Source organism: Myiozetetes cayanensis, unplaced genomic scaffold (genome assembly GCF_022539395.1).
Source record: "Myiozetetes cayanensis isolate MyiCay16 unplaced genomic scaffold, myiCay2020 scf15, whole genome shotgun sequence".
Classification (NCBI taxonomy): domain Eukaryota; kingdom Metazoa; phylum Chordata; class Aves; order Passeriformes; family Tyrannidae; genus Myiozetetes; species Myiozetetes cayanensis.
The window spans coordinates 6512982-6530753 of NW_026087159.1; the positions used below are offsets into that span (position 1 = coordinate 6512982).

General features: G+C 38.4%; 1 protein-coding gene across 1 annotated transcript in view; it reads right to left on the reverse strand.

Moving 5' to 3' along the window:
- Nucleotides 1–17772, reverse strand: part of STK26 (serine/threonine kinase 26) — a 30459-nt gene that overhangs the window by 8964 nt on the left and 3723 nt on the right. The window contains exons 3-4 of the mRNA XM_050310256.1: nucleotides 5373–5603; nucleotides 134–190 (exon numbers count right to left, since the gene is read on the reverse strand). Of these exons, the coding sequence (XP_050166213.1) occupies nucleotides 134–190; nucleotides 5373–5603 (288 nt within the window). The remainder of the gene's footprint in view (nucleotides 1–133; nucleotides 191–5372; nucleotides 5604–17772) is intronic.

Consider the following 17772-nt stretch of genomic DNA (forward strand, 5'->3'; position numbering starts at 1 on the left):
CAATGTAACAGAACTACTTCTGTAGCAGTGATATAATATCAGCTGTCTCCAGGTACTTGATTTTTATTCAGTGCTATAAGAGCACAATGAAATAAAGTTCACTGGTACTTATAATGCATAATCATGTACTCACAAGATCCAGAGCTGACCCTCCACCCAAGTACTCCATTATTATCCATAGTTTTGTGCCCTGTAAAGGAAGGCATGAAATGTTAGAAGTCCAAGGCTGCCATAAAAAAAATTATATATATTTCAATAGACTACCAGCACGAAGGCAAATGCAGAGTCCCATTAAGCACCAAGTTACATGTAATTACTTCTTGTAGAATGATCACGGAGCTCCTGTGAAGTCTAAAATATTAATTTGTAAGTTTGACTTCTGTATTTAAAAAAGCAACAAAAAACCCCATCAGCACTAATCTGCTAACTAGTATCTAAAAATCATTTCACATAAAGGAATGGAAATTAGAGGAAAAAGTGCTTAGGTGGTGGTTTAAGCTTAACCACGGTGTTTTAATGTAAGGTTGTGGTTCTTAAAAAAGACTGTCTTTGCACTAGAATTATCAATTCCAGTAATTTGTGAAACAGAAACATTACAATTTTAATAGAAAAGTTTATTTTAACACCACCATACGTCTCATCTGAGGAAAACACTCAAAACTTAAGATTACTTTTGAGCAAGAGTGTGAGTGTGAACCTGTTTCAAGGCAACAGAAATTTAAAGCCTAATGGAAGCAGCTGCAAGGTGCCTTCACTTTCTCTGTGGAGATGTCTCAACTACTAGAACTGGCAAATTCTTCTAAAACTGATTTCTAGATGCTGCCTTTGCCCTTGGCATGTTGCTGAGAAAGATGGCTGGTTCATATGAACAAAAGTGGAATGATTTGGTAGCAGATCTACAGACTGTGTGTTTCAAAACTGGGATCTTCTTCTACTTGCCAGAGTCCCCTCACATTTCAGACAGAACTCAAATATGAACCTATGGGCTACTACTCCCGGAAATCCTGTGAATAAATACATTTATTTAAAATAAAAACTAGTTATTAAAAACACTACTGAACCAGAGCTGATGAAGTACCATGCACACTGTGTAAGTCTCCAGCAAATATTTACTAGTGCTAGTTCCTTATAACAGAGCACAAACCCAGGGCAGGAGAACTCTATAAAGCCTCTTGCATTTTCCACTGTATGTTTTCCCACCCTATGGCTTGTCCAGGGATGGAAATGTAAAGAAAACTCAATGAGTAAATAAAGGTGCAGTTTCTGAAAGCACCACATCCAATTATCTTAACAAAGTGTGCTCTATTAGATTTATACTGAATTTAAAAAACACACCATTTATGAGAGTCTATTCTAATATTATGATCTCAGCAGGGAAGGGCTGGCTAATTTTAGCAGTTTTTATAAAGCCTGACTTTGTCAGCTCAGAAGACCTGCAAGGAACTCCTGTTCAAGGCAAACATTGTGGTTACCAGACATGTTTGGAGGATTTGACTATTACTTGAAAACAGTACAAGGTGAAAATGAGTAAGTCCTGTGTTTCTCAAATAATGTCTCAAAGAAATTGCTACTATCCACTGTAAATGGGTGTGGATATTTTCTAGCCAGGCATGAACAACCTTTTTCCTAGCTATTTTTGGTCAGCCAAGTATAAATAGACAATGTAGAACAACCAGTATCTTTAGATTGTCTCAAAGTTTTGCTGCACAAAGTGCTGTACAATTCTGATGGAAGTCTCTGGATGCTACTATAGGATTTTTCCATATTCAAATCTGAAAAGTTGAGAATAACTTCAGGTTTGTTTTAATCAGAAAAGAGCAAACCCAGCTGGCCGTAATAGTTACAACGCCAGATACTGAAAATCTCGGTCTAAGTGGTACAAATAATGAAAACAATCATGAAATTTCAGTCACCAAGACAAGATCTACCTCTATGGGACTACATGGAAAGTACAGCTGAAGCATTTTATCAAGCTTCACAAATTTGTGCAACCAGAACATGCCAGAACTAGGGTAACTTTTAATACTTTTAATATTTTTCTTGCCTGAACTGGCAGGGTAGTAATACATTCTGACAAGCCATTAGGCTTGAGGAAAACACTCGTTTTAGCTACCTAACCTAACTTACCCTGCTGCACTCCTGTGCATTATCACTTTCACAGGTACCCTCCACACCTAATGTTTTATTTATTGAGATGTGATGTTAATTGCAATCAAAGTGCAATATGGCATGAGGAGACAAATTTAGATCCTGAGCTTCCACAAATATGAACATCTACAGGCACCTACATCAGGATTTAGGTTATGGTACAGCCACAAAAGTTGCATTAATACACCTGTAAGCTTGTACAATTCTCCACACCTTTGTAAAAGATGATATAAAGGTAAAACATTTCACTATTGTACACAAATGTGTTTACTAAGGTGCATTCTATGACTATATACATGCTTGCCCATCACCTACCAGTATATTCAGAAAACACTATTGATCTGATGAAAATTTAGGAAAAAAAATTACTAGTACCTAAGCTTTAAGGTTAATTCAATGGGAAATTCCCATCTGAACTTCAAAATTTCAGATGTACAGATACCCCAAGTTAAAATGACACGTGTCACGAAAACTGAAAACTGGCATCAACTTTAACCCAAGAACCACAAGGAAGCAGATCTTGCCATCTTGTACCAATGACAAGGTTTTTAAAGACTAAAACACCTGATAACTGACAAATAACACTGCACTCCTATGAAAACTATTAAGGGACTGTCCACATTTTTCAACTCACATTTCCAAGTCAGATGCACAAGCTGTAGCTAATGAGCAGCTAGGCTGCAGAACATACCAGTAACTTACATGGCAACAGCTGAGCTGACTAAGTTACAAATTAGTAAGTCAAGTAATTGAAATAAAGACCCTCTTCCCTTCTGCCTTTCAGCAGCAGGGGCATCTGGAAGAGCCTGAATGCAGCTGGCAAGCCCTGGGCTCCCTGGGACTGGGCCACTCCATCCTCATCAGCCACGAGGCTGCCTTTGCATCCTAAAGTGCGAGGAGACTGTCAAGCTGCAGAGTGTGTAGAACAGACTGTACAAAAATAAAATCTCTCATCTGAAATGCTTGCAATTGGAACTCCCTCACAATTAACATTTCTTCTTCCCTGTTTTAGTCAGAAACAACTTTTAACTATCAAGTGTGTGATCTTGCTAAAGGGAAAACTCAAACTAACTACAAACCATCTGCTTACTCAAGATTGATTAAAAAACCAGAATAAGTTACAACAGAAAATGTTCTGTAACAGTTCAACTGGATGAACACATGAAAAACCTGAAGCCAATCCATGGTCTCAGATGTAGTTTCTTCAAAATAAAAACTATGCAATTTAAAGATTTAACCAGATCTAGGTTACTGAACTAAGAAACACCAGTGAGTGTTGTAGGTAACCTGCATGCCTTTGCATTGAGGGTTTGCTTTGGTATTTAGTAACCAAAAGTCCACAAACACCTCCCCAAGCACCATGCACAGGAATTTTTCTACCCCAAAGACATTACAAGTGTGAAATGTAAACAAGAGATCAGCATTAATCTTTCAGAATGTATCCATTTAATAGAAATGGAAAGAACTCACACAGTGGTGAGGAGAGTACTGCAGCATTAAGATGAGACAATATTTGACAGAAACTCTTAAAAAATAAAAAACCCTAACCAGGAGTTGACAGTTGTAAAGCACTGATAGAATAACTATACTATACTTCCCATACCTATACTGCTGTAAATAATGAAAAGACTATTTTCTTTCCCTATTCAATCCAAAACCTAAAAAGCTTTTTCTACCCACCACCTCACAGAAAACAAAACAAAGAACGAACATAACAAACGCCCACCAAACCAAGGTTTAATTTCCCCATTAACTGCTGCTGAAATCACTGTTTAATTCCAAAATTTCACAGAACACTTTTTCAAGAAAATACACTTCCAAGCAAAAACACTTTCCAAGATTTACTTCGACCTGTTTGTACTTCAGGGCAAACAACTGGGCTTCTACAAGACAAAGCTGAAATGATGGATATTCAGGAGGATAATACTTAGGACTTAGCTCACCACAGAAAATAAAGGATTGTAAAAAAGACTGATCATGTCCGGATCTGCAGTACCATTTGTGCACAGCTCCAGGGGAACATTATTAGCTGAATTCAAAGTTATCTTGAGAAGAACCGTCTTGTTCCAACATACTGTGATTCAGGAAAATAAATTCTACTACTTCTTGGAGCTTTACTACTTAGAAACAAAACAAACCTCCCACTGATCGAGCCCAGTAAAGAGAAACAAAGCTGGGACATGAGTGACAGTTTGTATGTTTACTTGGGTATAAAGAACATACAGTAAACACAAAGCCACTATAGCTGTCTTATGTACTTTGGCAATTTAAAGGGGAAAAAAAACCAAATCTGCAAAGAACACAACTAAATAAATTCTGTAAATACTTTTATGTATAACTGAAAGATACAGCACAAGTGTGACACAGGGAACGTTTATCAGAGATCTGTCAAAAAAAACCACTACACCTTAACGAGCCAGAAATGCTGAGGGGGACACCAAACAACAAAACCACTCACTCAAAGCCCCCAAAATCAAACCACCCCACCCATCTGAAGCAAACAAACAAAAAATAAACCCAACCAAATCCCAAAGGCAAGCAAATAAATCCCCAGACATTTAACATAGTTCTATGATTAACACTTTTTGCTTTTATTAAATAGTTTCAGGTTTTTTTAAAACCATCTAAACCATGTTTGCAGTGCAAAACATTTAAGCATTCTTTAAGGTGATTGTACCTGGACAGTTTTGCAAGTTGAAAAGTCTTACTCAACAGTTTGGATCTCTGCAGGTTGACGTTTTTGTTTGTTTGTTTTTAAATTATGCCTTAGATAACATTTCACACCCATTATGTAACTCTGCTAATGTCAGTTTTACTTTGTCTCAGGCTTACTAAGCTGCATAATTACCAACACATCTCTACATTGTGCAGGGTTTCTTTCCATGTCAGGAATGGGTTTATGAAGGTACTTTTTTCTTGCCCAGAAAGGCCACAAAATTGTGCTAGGGATTATGGAGGGAGGAGAGAAAACCGAGGTCCAAAAGCAGTGGCAATGGCAAAAGGAATCCCTTATCAACTGTGATTATTCCCCCTGCAATTTTGTGCAAATCCCACCTCAAAGAGCAAGCAGCAAAAAGAGGTAAATTAAGTTAAAAGCTCTGTTCAAAGAAAATTAAAAACCTACTAAAAAAAAAAAAGTCAGGTTGGCATGATAAATCTTCCTCAAGTTTAGATGATTTTCTTAGCAGCATTCTAGAAAATCTTTGTGCAGTACTATACATTACCTTTAAATATGATCCATAGTATTTTGTTACATAAGGACTATCACACTGACTTAAAACAGTTATCTCTTGCTGTATATCTTCTATTTCATCTTCTGCTTCCTCAAGGTCTATGATTTTTATAGCAACCACTTGCTGTGTCCGATTATCAATTCCTTTAAAGACCTCACCAAAGGAGCCTTTCCCAATGCGTTCCAGTTTTGTGAATAGTTCTTCTGGGTCTGCTCTATGGTTCTAGAAAAAGCAAAAAAAAGAAGGTAAAAAAAAGGATGCACGAGTTACTTAATTTACTTCCAAGTTATTAACCCTCATTACTTCCCAAGAAACACATCATCCAGATTTATTATCACCAGAAGGGTCGCATCAGATAAATTTATTTCCTGCACACTAACTTCTAATTCAGCTATTAGTTACAGAACATACATTATGCAACTCTGTCAAAGGTAAATGAGCCTCACCAGGGAGGGAGTCGGGTGCAAACCTCATTTCACTTCCTCACATAACAACCCTTTAAAATGAAAGAATGGAGCTGTTCTTAACACTAATCCTGTCTGTGCAGTAGACTGGGGAATGCAATTACTGGCACAGGAGCACGAACATCCTCACCCAGGCAGAAAAGGCCGGGCTTCTCACCTGGCCAACAGCCCAGGGCAGACACAGCTCCCTACCCTGTAACACAGAGAGGGGTGGTTGGGAGAAGAAGGCACAACCTGGTGTTCACTGATTCTGAGATCTGGTAAGAACAGGTGTCTCCAGGGTAGTTAAAAGTGCTGACAGAAAGCTGAGAAGAAGAGACTGAGAGATGTTCAGTGAAGGAATAAGAAGGCTGGTGCAGAATACAGAACTTGGGACACTGATTGGAACTGGTTGGTATCCCCAAACACGCCTTGAAGAGGAGCACAAACACCAGGCAGCACAGCACTGCTGGGGACACCCAGAGTGGGATGTCTGCTGGTAACTACTCAAGATCACCACGCTGGGTATAATAAAAACGTTTTAAATCTCAGGTCTACTCAAGTAGTCAGGAGGGAAACAAAAAGGAAGTAAATTCTCATTTCCCCTTCAAGATAAAGCCTGCCACGTGGTTGCTTAGAGAACTTTGTGTATCCAAAAATCAGAGCAGTCATTTCTGAAGGACACAGATGACATGCTCCACAGTTTAAAAACACAGAGCTTCAGTATGAAAGTTTACAGAAAAAGAGGTTTGAAGAGGTAAGACAGACATGCCAAGAGGACAGAACAGCCTATTCTTTGCAGAGCAACAGAATTAAACACATTACTGCTGTCAGAACTGGGGAACTTACTGCACAAATCAGCATGTGATGATGCAACAACTGCAAAAAAAAAGCCCTCTAATTCAATAGTAAGTTTTGAAAATATGAAAGAGATGCTTTGCATTACATCTTCCCTGCACTCCAAAACTCAGAAGCTGCAGAAGAAGTGACAGTTTTGGTGAAAGCAGACACATCCAACTGAAAGCACAGATTACCCTACATAACCAAATACTTGAGTATCGACGTGTAGCTCCAGAAAACAATTTTACACTGGTGTTCTTGCAAATTCATGAGAAAATCTTTACTGGGAAAAAAGCCCTACTATTTTAACCTAGTCCAAAATGGACAGCCTCATTTTCTTACAACTGGGCCTTTATTGTCACTTCTTCCCTTCTACCAGAACCAGAATTTATTCCACAATATGGTGAAATGAATCAGGAAACAGATTTAGCTAAGAGTTAACCATATGATCTGTCAGGTTTATTTTCAGCTGAATCAGTTCAATGCTCATATACACCAAGCTGTCAGTTCTGCTAGCACAAGAGGAGGGAACATGAAGTGGTACAGCAGATCCGTGCTGATCTGTGGAGTTAAGATTTTTAAATTTTGCAAAACAGACAAGACACACATTACAAGAAGATTGAGGAATTTCCCCTTTGCCTCTAACGAGTTCGTTGCTATTCTGCTCCATTAAAAACAAACAAAGAAATTCTGAGGGTTTAGCAAAATAATTTATATTTTCTTCTGTTGATAAAACCAGTGAAACACCTAAGAGATGAACAAATAATCAAAGTAAATGAAAAAAAAGAGAGGATGAGTGCTATTTGGTCTGAAAGCTGTGAGAACTAATATTATTACACTAGGAAAGAAAATGACTGAAGGCTTCAGGTGCTCATAAAAGCTTTTAGTGAGAAAGATCCCAAAACACCAGTAAATCTTCAGACTGCCCAAAGATAACCATACTGCCATACACCACTGCACCAGCTCCTGCCATCATTTCATCATTACTATTAAAAACTTTTTAAAAAAAAATCTGGATTTAAAATCTATTTTCAGATGTGCTTCAAAAAATTATTGTAGGGACAGGTGTAGCAAAGGCAGCAGTGGCTACCATGCAGCCTTTCCCAGCTGCCAATCAAGCTGCCAAACTGTCTTTCAGCCAGGAATCTAAAGTGTTCCTGAACTGCATTAGTTGCAACCAGGAAAAATTAACTGATAATTTTCCATTTACAATAAACAAAAAGACACACACCTCAAGAAACAACAGTTGAAAGGACTGGCAAAATTTTTCATTGACCCTAAAACACTCATCTTCACAAAAACTAGCTTCAATTTAAGACACACTTAGAACCTGGGATTTCAGGAGTCATTCATGCTTAACTAATCACTACTGTTGATTTGAGATTAGACCTGTTAAACACTTCCAGTCAGATAGCAATTTAATCACAGATATACTCAGCTAATCCAGCCCTTCACAAATGTCTGATCAATTCAAAGGGTAACATTGGATTTGCTTGGGGAGAAACCTTAAGCAGAAAATTCCTCTGGGCTCCTCAGTGGAAAAGCACATCACTCCATCCTATACACCCACTTCACCATCATCAACAGAACAAACCAGGCCTAACGACTCTCTCCCCCAAAGAACTTCAGGTGAATCAGAGCTTTGGAGGCTATTTAAACTTCCAACAATTCTTAATGCCATCAGCAGTGAGTGCTGGAGTGCAGCATGGCCGGACTTCCCAACACCACAGAACTCCATGTACATCCCTGGGAAGGAGAGGTGGAACACAAGGACATCAGAGGAGAACAAATTGTGCGGCACTACTTGAGGAAACAGTCACATCTTTCTATTCTCAGAAAATCCTCTCACAGCAAGCAAAGTCAGCTTTACAGCTTCAATTACTCACCCAGGCTGACAAGGGACCGTCAAGACACTCTAGGATAAGAACAAGTATTTCTGACCAACTATGGTTAATACTGAAATAATGTCCTTTGGAAAGACTTCAAACCTTACACACCACGTAACTTAAAACATGGCCTTAGAACAAAGACTGCATTTTGAAACAGATTTGCTGCTACCTTTCTTAATTTCCTTGTCTTTCAGCCTATTGTTCTACAGGAATGTTTTTCTACAACTAATTAAAACAAAACTTTAAAAAACTACTTTGTAAACAAAAGTATAGAAAAGGATTGAGATATATTTCATATAAATAAAAGTGTGTGTATGTGTGTGTGTGTGTGTATACACACCCCCTATATATACCTCTACATTTGTGCAACACAGCTGCCAGCTAAGCTTCTACTATGGTAGAAATTAAGATTTCTACACTATTAACAATCCTGAGCCAAATCACCAATTCCTTGTTCTTTCATAGATTTTTCATTGAATGAGGAAAAGGTTTAGAGCCTTTGAAAGATGTCTGCATGAGTAACTGGTTTTCTTTTCTTTTAAATAAATACTGGTTTCCATGGGGAGCCATGTCTGTTGGGTGGCAGATGGTAACAGCACAATAGGCAGCTTATGGATTCCATCATCACCTCTCCAAAGATAACACCTTTAACTGGACGAATCAGGCAGAGAATGTCTTGCTCTTCCCCTCCCTAAGCCGGTTTCCACAGACAAAAGCAGCAACAAGTATGACAAGCACAGGCACATTCACATGCCAGCTCCAGTCTCGCCAACATGACTAACAGCACCAGCACGAGCATGACAACACAAGCTCTCAGCACAGCCTCGAAGTCCACCATTTCACCAGCACAACTGCACAGCCTGTGATCTGGAGTGAATCTCTCCTCCTCTCTTATCCAACCATGTGCCATTACTGTATGTGTTTACAGACATAGGTATGGACACAGATAGACTCACACAATTTGGCTTGGCAGGGAGCTTAGGAGGTCATCTAGTCCAACCACCTGCTCAGAAGCCCCGAAGAAAAAACACTATAGCAACATTTTTGCCAGCAAATTTTTTTTTCCCCACATAATTTTTGCCAGTTGGTGCATCAAGTATTCTGCCAATATGGTTTATATATGCATTTGCCTTTGATTCTGATAAACACGTTTCTGTAGCAATGTCCTGGTTATGTTCTGCTTGCTGGCTCACCTTGCCACCTCTGACCCTTTCATGTACCAGTTCTTCAAATTCTACATTCTTTCTTTGAAACAAAGTTAAAATACACTGAATATCTAACTTCCAAGATCATACAGACATCTAAGGACACACACCAAATTACACAGAAGAAATAGCATGTCAGGCTGCTTCAGGATTTGCCAGTGCAGGACAGCTCTTTTACAGAAACAGGTCTTCTGAGAATGTTCAGTAATGAATTTCATTAAAGGCTACTGAATACAACTGAATGAAAAAACAAAGCTTCAAAGAATCTTGGACAGGGTCTGAACAAATGCCTTGATTCTAACAAAATAAAACCTAGCATTCTCTAGGATTCCCAAAGCAAATAATGTAACAATCTTGTGAGATTTCTTCTAAGTAGTCTGTCATTGTGAGAACATTTGTCCTCTTGCCTTAAGAGTATTTCTAAAACCTGACCCGGAAATGCTGTTACACTATCTGGACTTTCAACCATATCCCCGGCTTTATATGGAACAGAAGTTTCCTTGAAATTGTAGCAGTGCTACAGAATAACTCACCTACATTGGGCGACATTACCCAAATACGCATTACATAAAGATACAATAATTAGTTCAAAACGTTTCATAAAAGGTTGGTAATATAGAGTGTTTACTCATATTTTTGAAGTATGGCAGCCTAACAGGCACTGGCGTATTTGGAAGCCATCAGAATTACCTGTGTTTAAAAGACTGTCATTTCAAGCAATTGCTCACTCAAATAAAATCCTGATCTTCATAGTCAGGGAGCAGTCAAAGGTAAGCTGATGTAAAGAGCTGTCTTACAGAAAGGGAGAGGAGAAGCAGGTTGTGCTATGGGTAAAGCAATTAAACCAAAATCAAACCAAACCAAAAGTAACGTGCCACCAAAAAAAACCACCCCAGTAATTAATCTGTTGAGCAGCCTCACAGTTACATTAGCATTCAAATGCCAGATCAGAAATGTGTGTCAACATTGTTGCTGACGCCAGCACACACTGCACCTTTTCTCTTAAGTCCCACTGTCTGAATTACAGCTAACAATAAAATTAAATAGCACTATTGAGGCCTAGTTTGTAATCCGTAAAATCTCCAAGGTATCTTTTATTGTCTTAAGAACTAATAAGTGAAATTCAATGAGGAAAATAATAAAACAGATGAGAAGTTAAGACATTTTATATTTTCAGCATTTATCTGATTCTTACAAAATACTGCATCTGGGTTTAACAATGAAATCATAAGTAATTAATCCATTCACAGGAGTTCACTTACTCTCAGAGAATAAAGTACCTCTTAAAAGTTTTCTTCTGTTCAGAACCCCCCCGCACAAAAAATTAAGAGGGAGTAAGATTGGCAAACCTGATAGGCTACAGAACTTCTTAAGAGTAATGTCTTAAGCAACACATACATTCTTTGTTGAATATCTTCCCATACACTATCTGCATGTAGTTTCAGGTATTATATATATACACAGTAATTAGAAACCATGCATATTAAATAACAATATATATTCACATACGTTATATATATATATATTTCCATATTTTTTCTGCATAAGGAACATTTTACTTCTTTATAACAAAGTCATCATAAGTAGTGACAGACTTTAATTCCTAGAGCTCCTCATCACCTCCCTCTGCCAATTTTATTTTAAAATCCTATTACAATTAAAGTTATTCACAGAAACAGTGCCATAGGCATTTGTGTGTACACATAAAAATTTTAATAGTTTGAAGCTAATGAAGGCACAGGTGCAGATCCATTTATTATTTAAAAAGAACTGCCAAAAAATGAACCTGCAGACATTCAAGACAAGGGTGGAACCTGTAAACATCTCTTTTTCTCCATCTTCAACACACACACTCCTGCTTCTCAGCTGCTTTGGCACGGAACTAAACTCTGATGCTACCCCGTAGTTCTGTTCAAGACTCAAATATCGGGACAGTAGATTCTTGATAATATTTACTGGACTGCATGGTACATACCGAATGGAAAATTAGTTTAACAACAAAACAATTTGATTTTATCGACTTTTACATTGTCTAAAAGCTTTTTTACTCAGCAGGTAGTAAAAACTACATCTGAGTTTTGCTGCCCTTAAATGGGACCTGACCTCTGTTACACTCTATATGGGATATCTCCCTTATCTGACAAGGCCAAGACTCATTGCCATTTTTAGTGAGAACCTGGAGAACTTCAATATAAAAGAGCAAAAATAGCAAGCAAAAACTCATGTGGCTTTGTTTTTATCAAGTCAGCTATAAGGCAAGCTGCCTGAAAATTCATATGACTATCAAAGCTCTAAAATCAGCATTCAAATCCATCCATTCTCAGATTTTTAAGGAAAGAATCACCTTCACATTGAAACCATCTCTGACCTGTGGCAGATGTGAGCTGTCAGTTGTACATTATGCTGAAAATGGAAACCACTGAACTCACTTCCTCTATTCTTAGCTTTTCTTTCACTTTGGTAACACAACATAAAGCAGCTTAGGAAACAGCATACATAAGCACAAAAAAAAAAACACTAACACCACATGTCCCAAAGATTAGCTCTTTGACACAGGTAATTAAATAACTTACACCAATTACTTGCAAAGAGTCCTCTGCACTGAGGAAACAAAGAGAAATTTCTCATGACAATTTCTCTGTAACTGAATATCCTACATATCCTACACTTCAAATGGATTACCACTTACCTTCCATTCCATGTATCTATACCTTTTAACCACCTTGTATCTTTTTAAAAAGTCCTCAAACCACTGCATACAGCTGCCTATTCCTCAGTCTGCTCACATCTCTAAGGAGCATGGCATATCAAAAAAGTCACAGGCATTAAGGGGAGCGGGAAAGCCACCACAAATTATTGTGCATCTTTCCTATGATTTGAAAAAGACATGAGTAGCTGAACCTTCCCTAGCTAGAAGGATGGACACCCTGAAGTGGAGACAGAAATCAGTTCAAGAAATTGACAGGTTCTGGTCGCCCAAAGTGTTCAAACTCTGTTCTGCATCCATTAGAGTTTAGCAAACTGATCTTTCATAACAAATTTAATCTCCTCTGCTGAACAATGCAGGACAAGTGACTACTGAATGAATAACTAACCCACCTCAATGAACTAACCTGAAATAGAACATAGAGGATCACTGCAATTTCTCATTCCTGAACACTTGTAACCTCTCCATTTTAAGAACTGCTTTGAAAAACTCAATCTGCAGAGAGATTACAAAAGCCACATCTAATAGGAATATGGAAAAATAACCATTTATGGGCTGCAGCCTACTTTTAGCACTGCGCCTTGCCTTTCAGCACACAGCCTGCTTATCAGTACACAAACAATTTTTTTTAATTTTTGCCACACCCATTTAAAGGAACAACTATGTCAGAGCTCTGACAGCAACAAACCATTATGCATTTGAACCATTTTCCTAATGTTTAAAGGTTCAACATCCACAGCTAAGTGGCAACTGCTACGTAAATTTGATCTCCCTCTTCACTCTATCTTAGAAGCCATTTTAGCATTTCTTCTGTGCAAGTTAGAACTTGATACACAGATTCTCCTCCTGTAAATAAGATTAAACTTATAGTATAAGCCAGCTAGAACAAAAATAACAACAAAATCCAGGTTAACTTGCCAGTTCATAAACTAAAAAGTAGTAACAAGACCTCAAGTATAACACACATGCATCTTTGCTAACTCTATCTCCACTGAAGAAGTCATTACTTATTTTCAGGCTAAACAAAATTAAAGCAATGCAGAAACACACTAGTTGAAAAAAGGATGGCTCCAAACCACAGTGTGGGTGTGTTAAAGAGCAGGCCACAACTTTATTTACCACAGGTAAGTTTCCAGGCATAAGGACTGCCTGCAATGAAGCCCAAGCAGGACCCTGGTTAGAGGACATCACACCATTCCTTCAGTTTTGGGGGGGGACCATTTGGAGAAAGGAAGGTAAACACACCAGTCTACTGGAATCCTAGATTTCTGTCCTTTCCCCAAGCCCAGAGGGCCACAAGCCTGAAAGCTGAACTCTCCTCATCAACACTGGCACTTGACCATATCAATGATACTGGACCTGAAGCTACAAAAAGCACACAATGAAAAACAGAAATACAACTCCAAAATGAGCTACAAAGAAAGCAAGAAACCTCCACTGCCAGAACCAACCTGCCTGTTTCAGGAAACTCCTTTTCCAATTACTTTGCAGCTCATTCATAGCATGGCAAAGCATCTCATTACGTAAAAGGCGAGGGAAGGGGGAAGGGAGGAAAAGAAACACCCTGGAAAAAAAAAAAGAATCGGATTCTTCTTGCCAACTAGGCTAGAATAAAGCTGTGCAGGAATGTAAAAATGTTCTTGCTAAGACCGGCTGCCAGATGACACCTTCCTAGGTGAGAGATCAACAGCAAGAACATCTTGCTCCCCTCATAATTCTCTGTATGTTTTAATTGATTTACATCAGTAGAAATTCGATCTATTTTATTCAGTGTTTTACATTTAGGTTCGTTACAACACTCATGGTCACTTCAAGCTGTACAGTGTTTTTATTATTCTGCATTCAGCTCCCAACACAGAAGCCTCCATTGAAACACAACTTGTCATCTAGCAAAGCATAGGCACCCTCTGATCCTCCCCCAGTCAACATTATTCAAATATTCAGAACATATAACAGTACCCAGTTGAGAGGAAAGTCTGCAAAAGACTGGGGAGCAGGGGGAAACAGGAAAAAAAACCCATTCTTCAGGACTGAACACATGGTTCTTGACTTCTGGTTCAAGAAAACAGTGAAGCCACTCTGGGCTCTCAGACTTCCCCTTCCACAGTTAAAGTGTGAAACCTGCAGATTTCTGAACATTTCTCATTCCTTGTTCTCCTTCATCAATCCACACAAAATTCACGCAGAACCCCGAAAGATCCTACCACAAAGCTTTTAAAGATGCACTGCCTCAATCAATACCATTCAAATCCAGATTTTAGCAACACAAATTTGGCTACTTCCAAGAATCAACCATGCAGTTCTTCAAAGTTTTCCCCATAAAGAAGGAATTTAGTTGAAGCCATGCTCTTTCCCAAGCTATGGACCCAGTCAATATAGCCCATCTCTGAAAAAGCATATGCATAAGCTACGAGGGAGAATGAGTTCTGCAAGCTTCTGCCACCTTGTCAGTATCTGTATTAATAGTTTCTCTGATTGAGTTCCTTTTGCCAAATTTATTTGGCTAGCAATCGTCTGATGGAAGAGATTTCAGCAAATATCACTAGGTGGGCACCCTTCCCACGAGATTTGAGTTCTCCAGAGCTAAGGAGTGTGCTCAATGATCCTCATCTATCAGCAGAACAGACTCATCCCAGAAGAACTGTTGGAAGTTTAAACTTAAAGAACAAATGACAGTTCTTTAAATAGACTAAAAACTGATGAAACAGTATGAGAAAGCAATTTGATTTTCAATTATTGTAAGAAAGAAACAGCAGGATTTGGAGCAGTGACTCCTGACATGATAGATACCTCAACAACTCCTTATTTCAAAAAGACAATATACACAAACAGTCACTAACCACTACATGACAAAAAACTAATTCCTACAGAGGCATTTCAAAACCAACTTTGTACTGTTCATCTTCACCTCATCCCCCCAAAATCCATTCCTGAACTCTTCTTTCAATTATTACATTCAGTCCCTAAAAATAAACCAGATAAAACAACAGCATCATACCACTTTTCAGAGTTCAAGACTCTTTCTAAATCTGAAGGCAATCAGCAAAGAGCAAACAAGTGGTACTTTTACTACGGGGTTTAAAATTCATCCTTTCACTTTTAGAGATGAAACCTGAGGCTCATACTCTTGTCTACCCTCACTGTGATGTTTCACAGTCTCACAGGACAAATACTCTTCCAAAGGCACATTCAGTCTTCCTGCTGTTTCTATACCCATGAAGTTTCTATACACAAGGAAACATTCCTCCTCTCAAAATAAACCCCTAAATAAAAATTGTTTAATTTTTAACAAAAATATGCTATATATTACTGAGCTATTACTTGCTATACATTCTCCTTTTGGAGGAAAAGGAGAAAAGCAAAACAAAACTTTCATCAGGACTTGTAAAGCTGAGACACTGGAGTCAAAAACAACAAGTGTAAATCTTTTTCAAAGTTAAAATCAACAGGAAACAAAAGGACTATAGAATAAAATAACAATTATATCCTTTTAAAAGTCAGAAGTCTGGTTTCAGATGTAATGTTTTTACCCTTGGGGGGATATTATTCTTGCTCAAAATTGACAGTGTATAATGGTACAGAATGGCAAACACTGAGGTGAGAAGAAGTAAGTTTGGTTTATGTGCTTTCTCCAGCTTCAGCTGATTTGCCAGGCCAAAGCACTTAATGTGTCTATAAAAGTGTGAAATCTGCAGAAAAAATACTAGTACTAGACTGCTGTGGACTTTTCCTTCAAAGCCTGATAAAAGCACCTGCTGAATTCCTGGTGATTATGCCTACACAGCTCCCCTGTATCAAACACTTCTCAGATCTCTGTCTATTCTCCTTCTTTGATAACACCAAGACATTACAAGGATGACAGGGCCCTACTTTTCTTTGTCACCAGAGTAAACCTATCACAATGCATAAGATGGAAGAACCAAGTTCACTCAACAAGCCCGAGCTGAATTAGCAATCTACTGCTAGATATGACACAGCTTGTACATCCAGCACAACCAGGAACAACTGCAGTGTTGAATTCCACAAATATTTCAATGCATTCAATGCAAATAGTTCAAGCAGCAAAGAGGCATGTTCTCTACAAGTCTTAAAACACAGTGCAGTCTGCCTGCACTGTGGCTCGAAGTACCAATCAGGGAATTGACACTGGACAAAACACCACAGTCCACACCAGCTTAATCATAAGAAATCTGTTTTCTAGGCACTGTGGAAGTCTCCTAGTGTGCTGCAAGTGCTAGACTTGCCCTTAAGTAAGACATGTCTCTAAACAGTAAAAGTTTAAAGCCTTTTCAAATTTAGTGTAGAAGCATCTGGATACAGCTCAGTTCCTAGGAAAGGAATAAATTAACAGAACTTTGAATGGATCTTTCTCGAAAGGTTTAAGTTCCTGTAACACCCACCCTCCAAACATTTGACAGTAACAGACTCCTTGGTCTTAACAGAAGTCATATTCTTGTAACTACAATGTATAAGGTTTACTGGAAATCTGACACACTTCCAGACTTGCTTTAGGTACCACACAAACAGTCTATTTCTACACGTGCACGAATTTAAGAGAATTTTTTTTTTCTAGGTCTATGAAAAAGACCACTTACAAAATTAAATGCTACCTCTTCTTTAATCTTTCTATACCCATCCAACTATGCATTAACTAATTTGCCCCTGAGCATCCTGCAGGGAGGGACTCTCCAGCTGCCAGGCTCAGGCTGCTCAGTGAGCAGTGCCCTACAGCCACTCTGTTAACTGGCAGCACAGAGAGCAAAGCTCACCTTGACATCCAAGTTTGTATTTAATCAAGCAATCCCTCAATTGTGAATCAGAGTACACCGGCTGACAGGTCACATGCTTCTGGCTGCTCCACTTTTAGAGGAAGTTAGGCTCTTTATTGCAAGATAGTCTGAATGCCAACAAAAACAGATGGAGATCATGTCTAAACAACCTTTCTGGCTGTGCTCAAGATTACTGCCATACAGGATCAGGAGATATCAACAAAGCCATGAGAAAGGAAACAGCAAGTGTTTAGATGAGTAGGATAGCAGAGGTAATGAAAAAAAAAAGCCCCAAACTAGGTTCCAAAGACACACATAGGAACAAGAAATGCAAATGAGAACAATCAACAGTTCCATCAGTTAAGAAATCAGTGTTTCAAAGACTTGAAATGTTGCACAACAAACTAGAATAGGAAAAGGGAAAGTTTGTACATTAAAAACTCTGCCACCTAAAAAACACATTTATTTCTTGAGCAATGCTCCATCAAGTTTACAGAGCAGTTTAGAAAATTTAAATGCTGACACATCAAAAAGCATC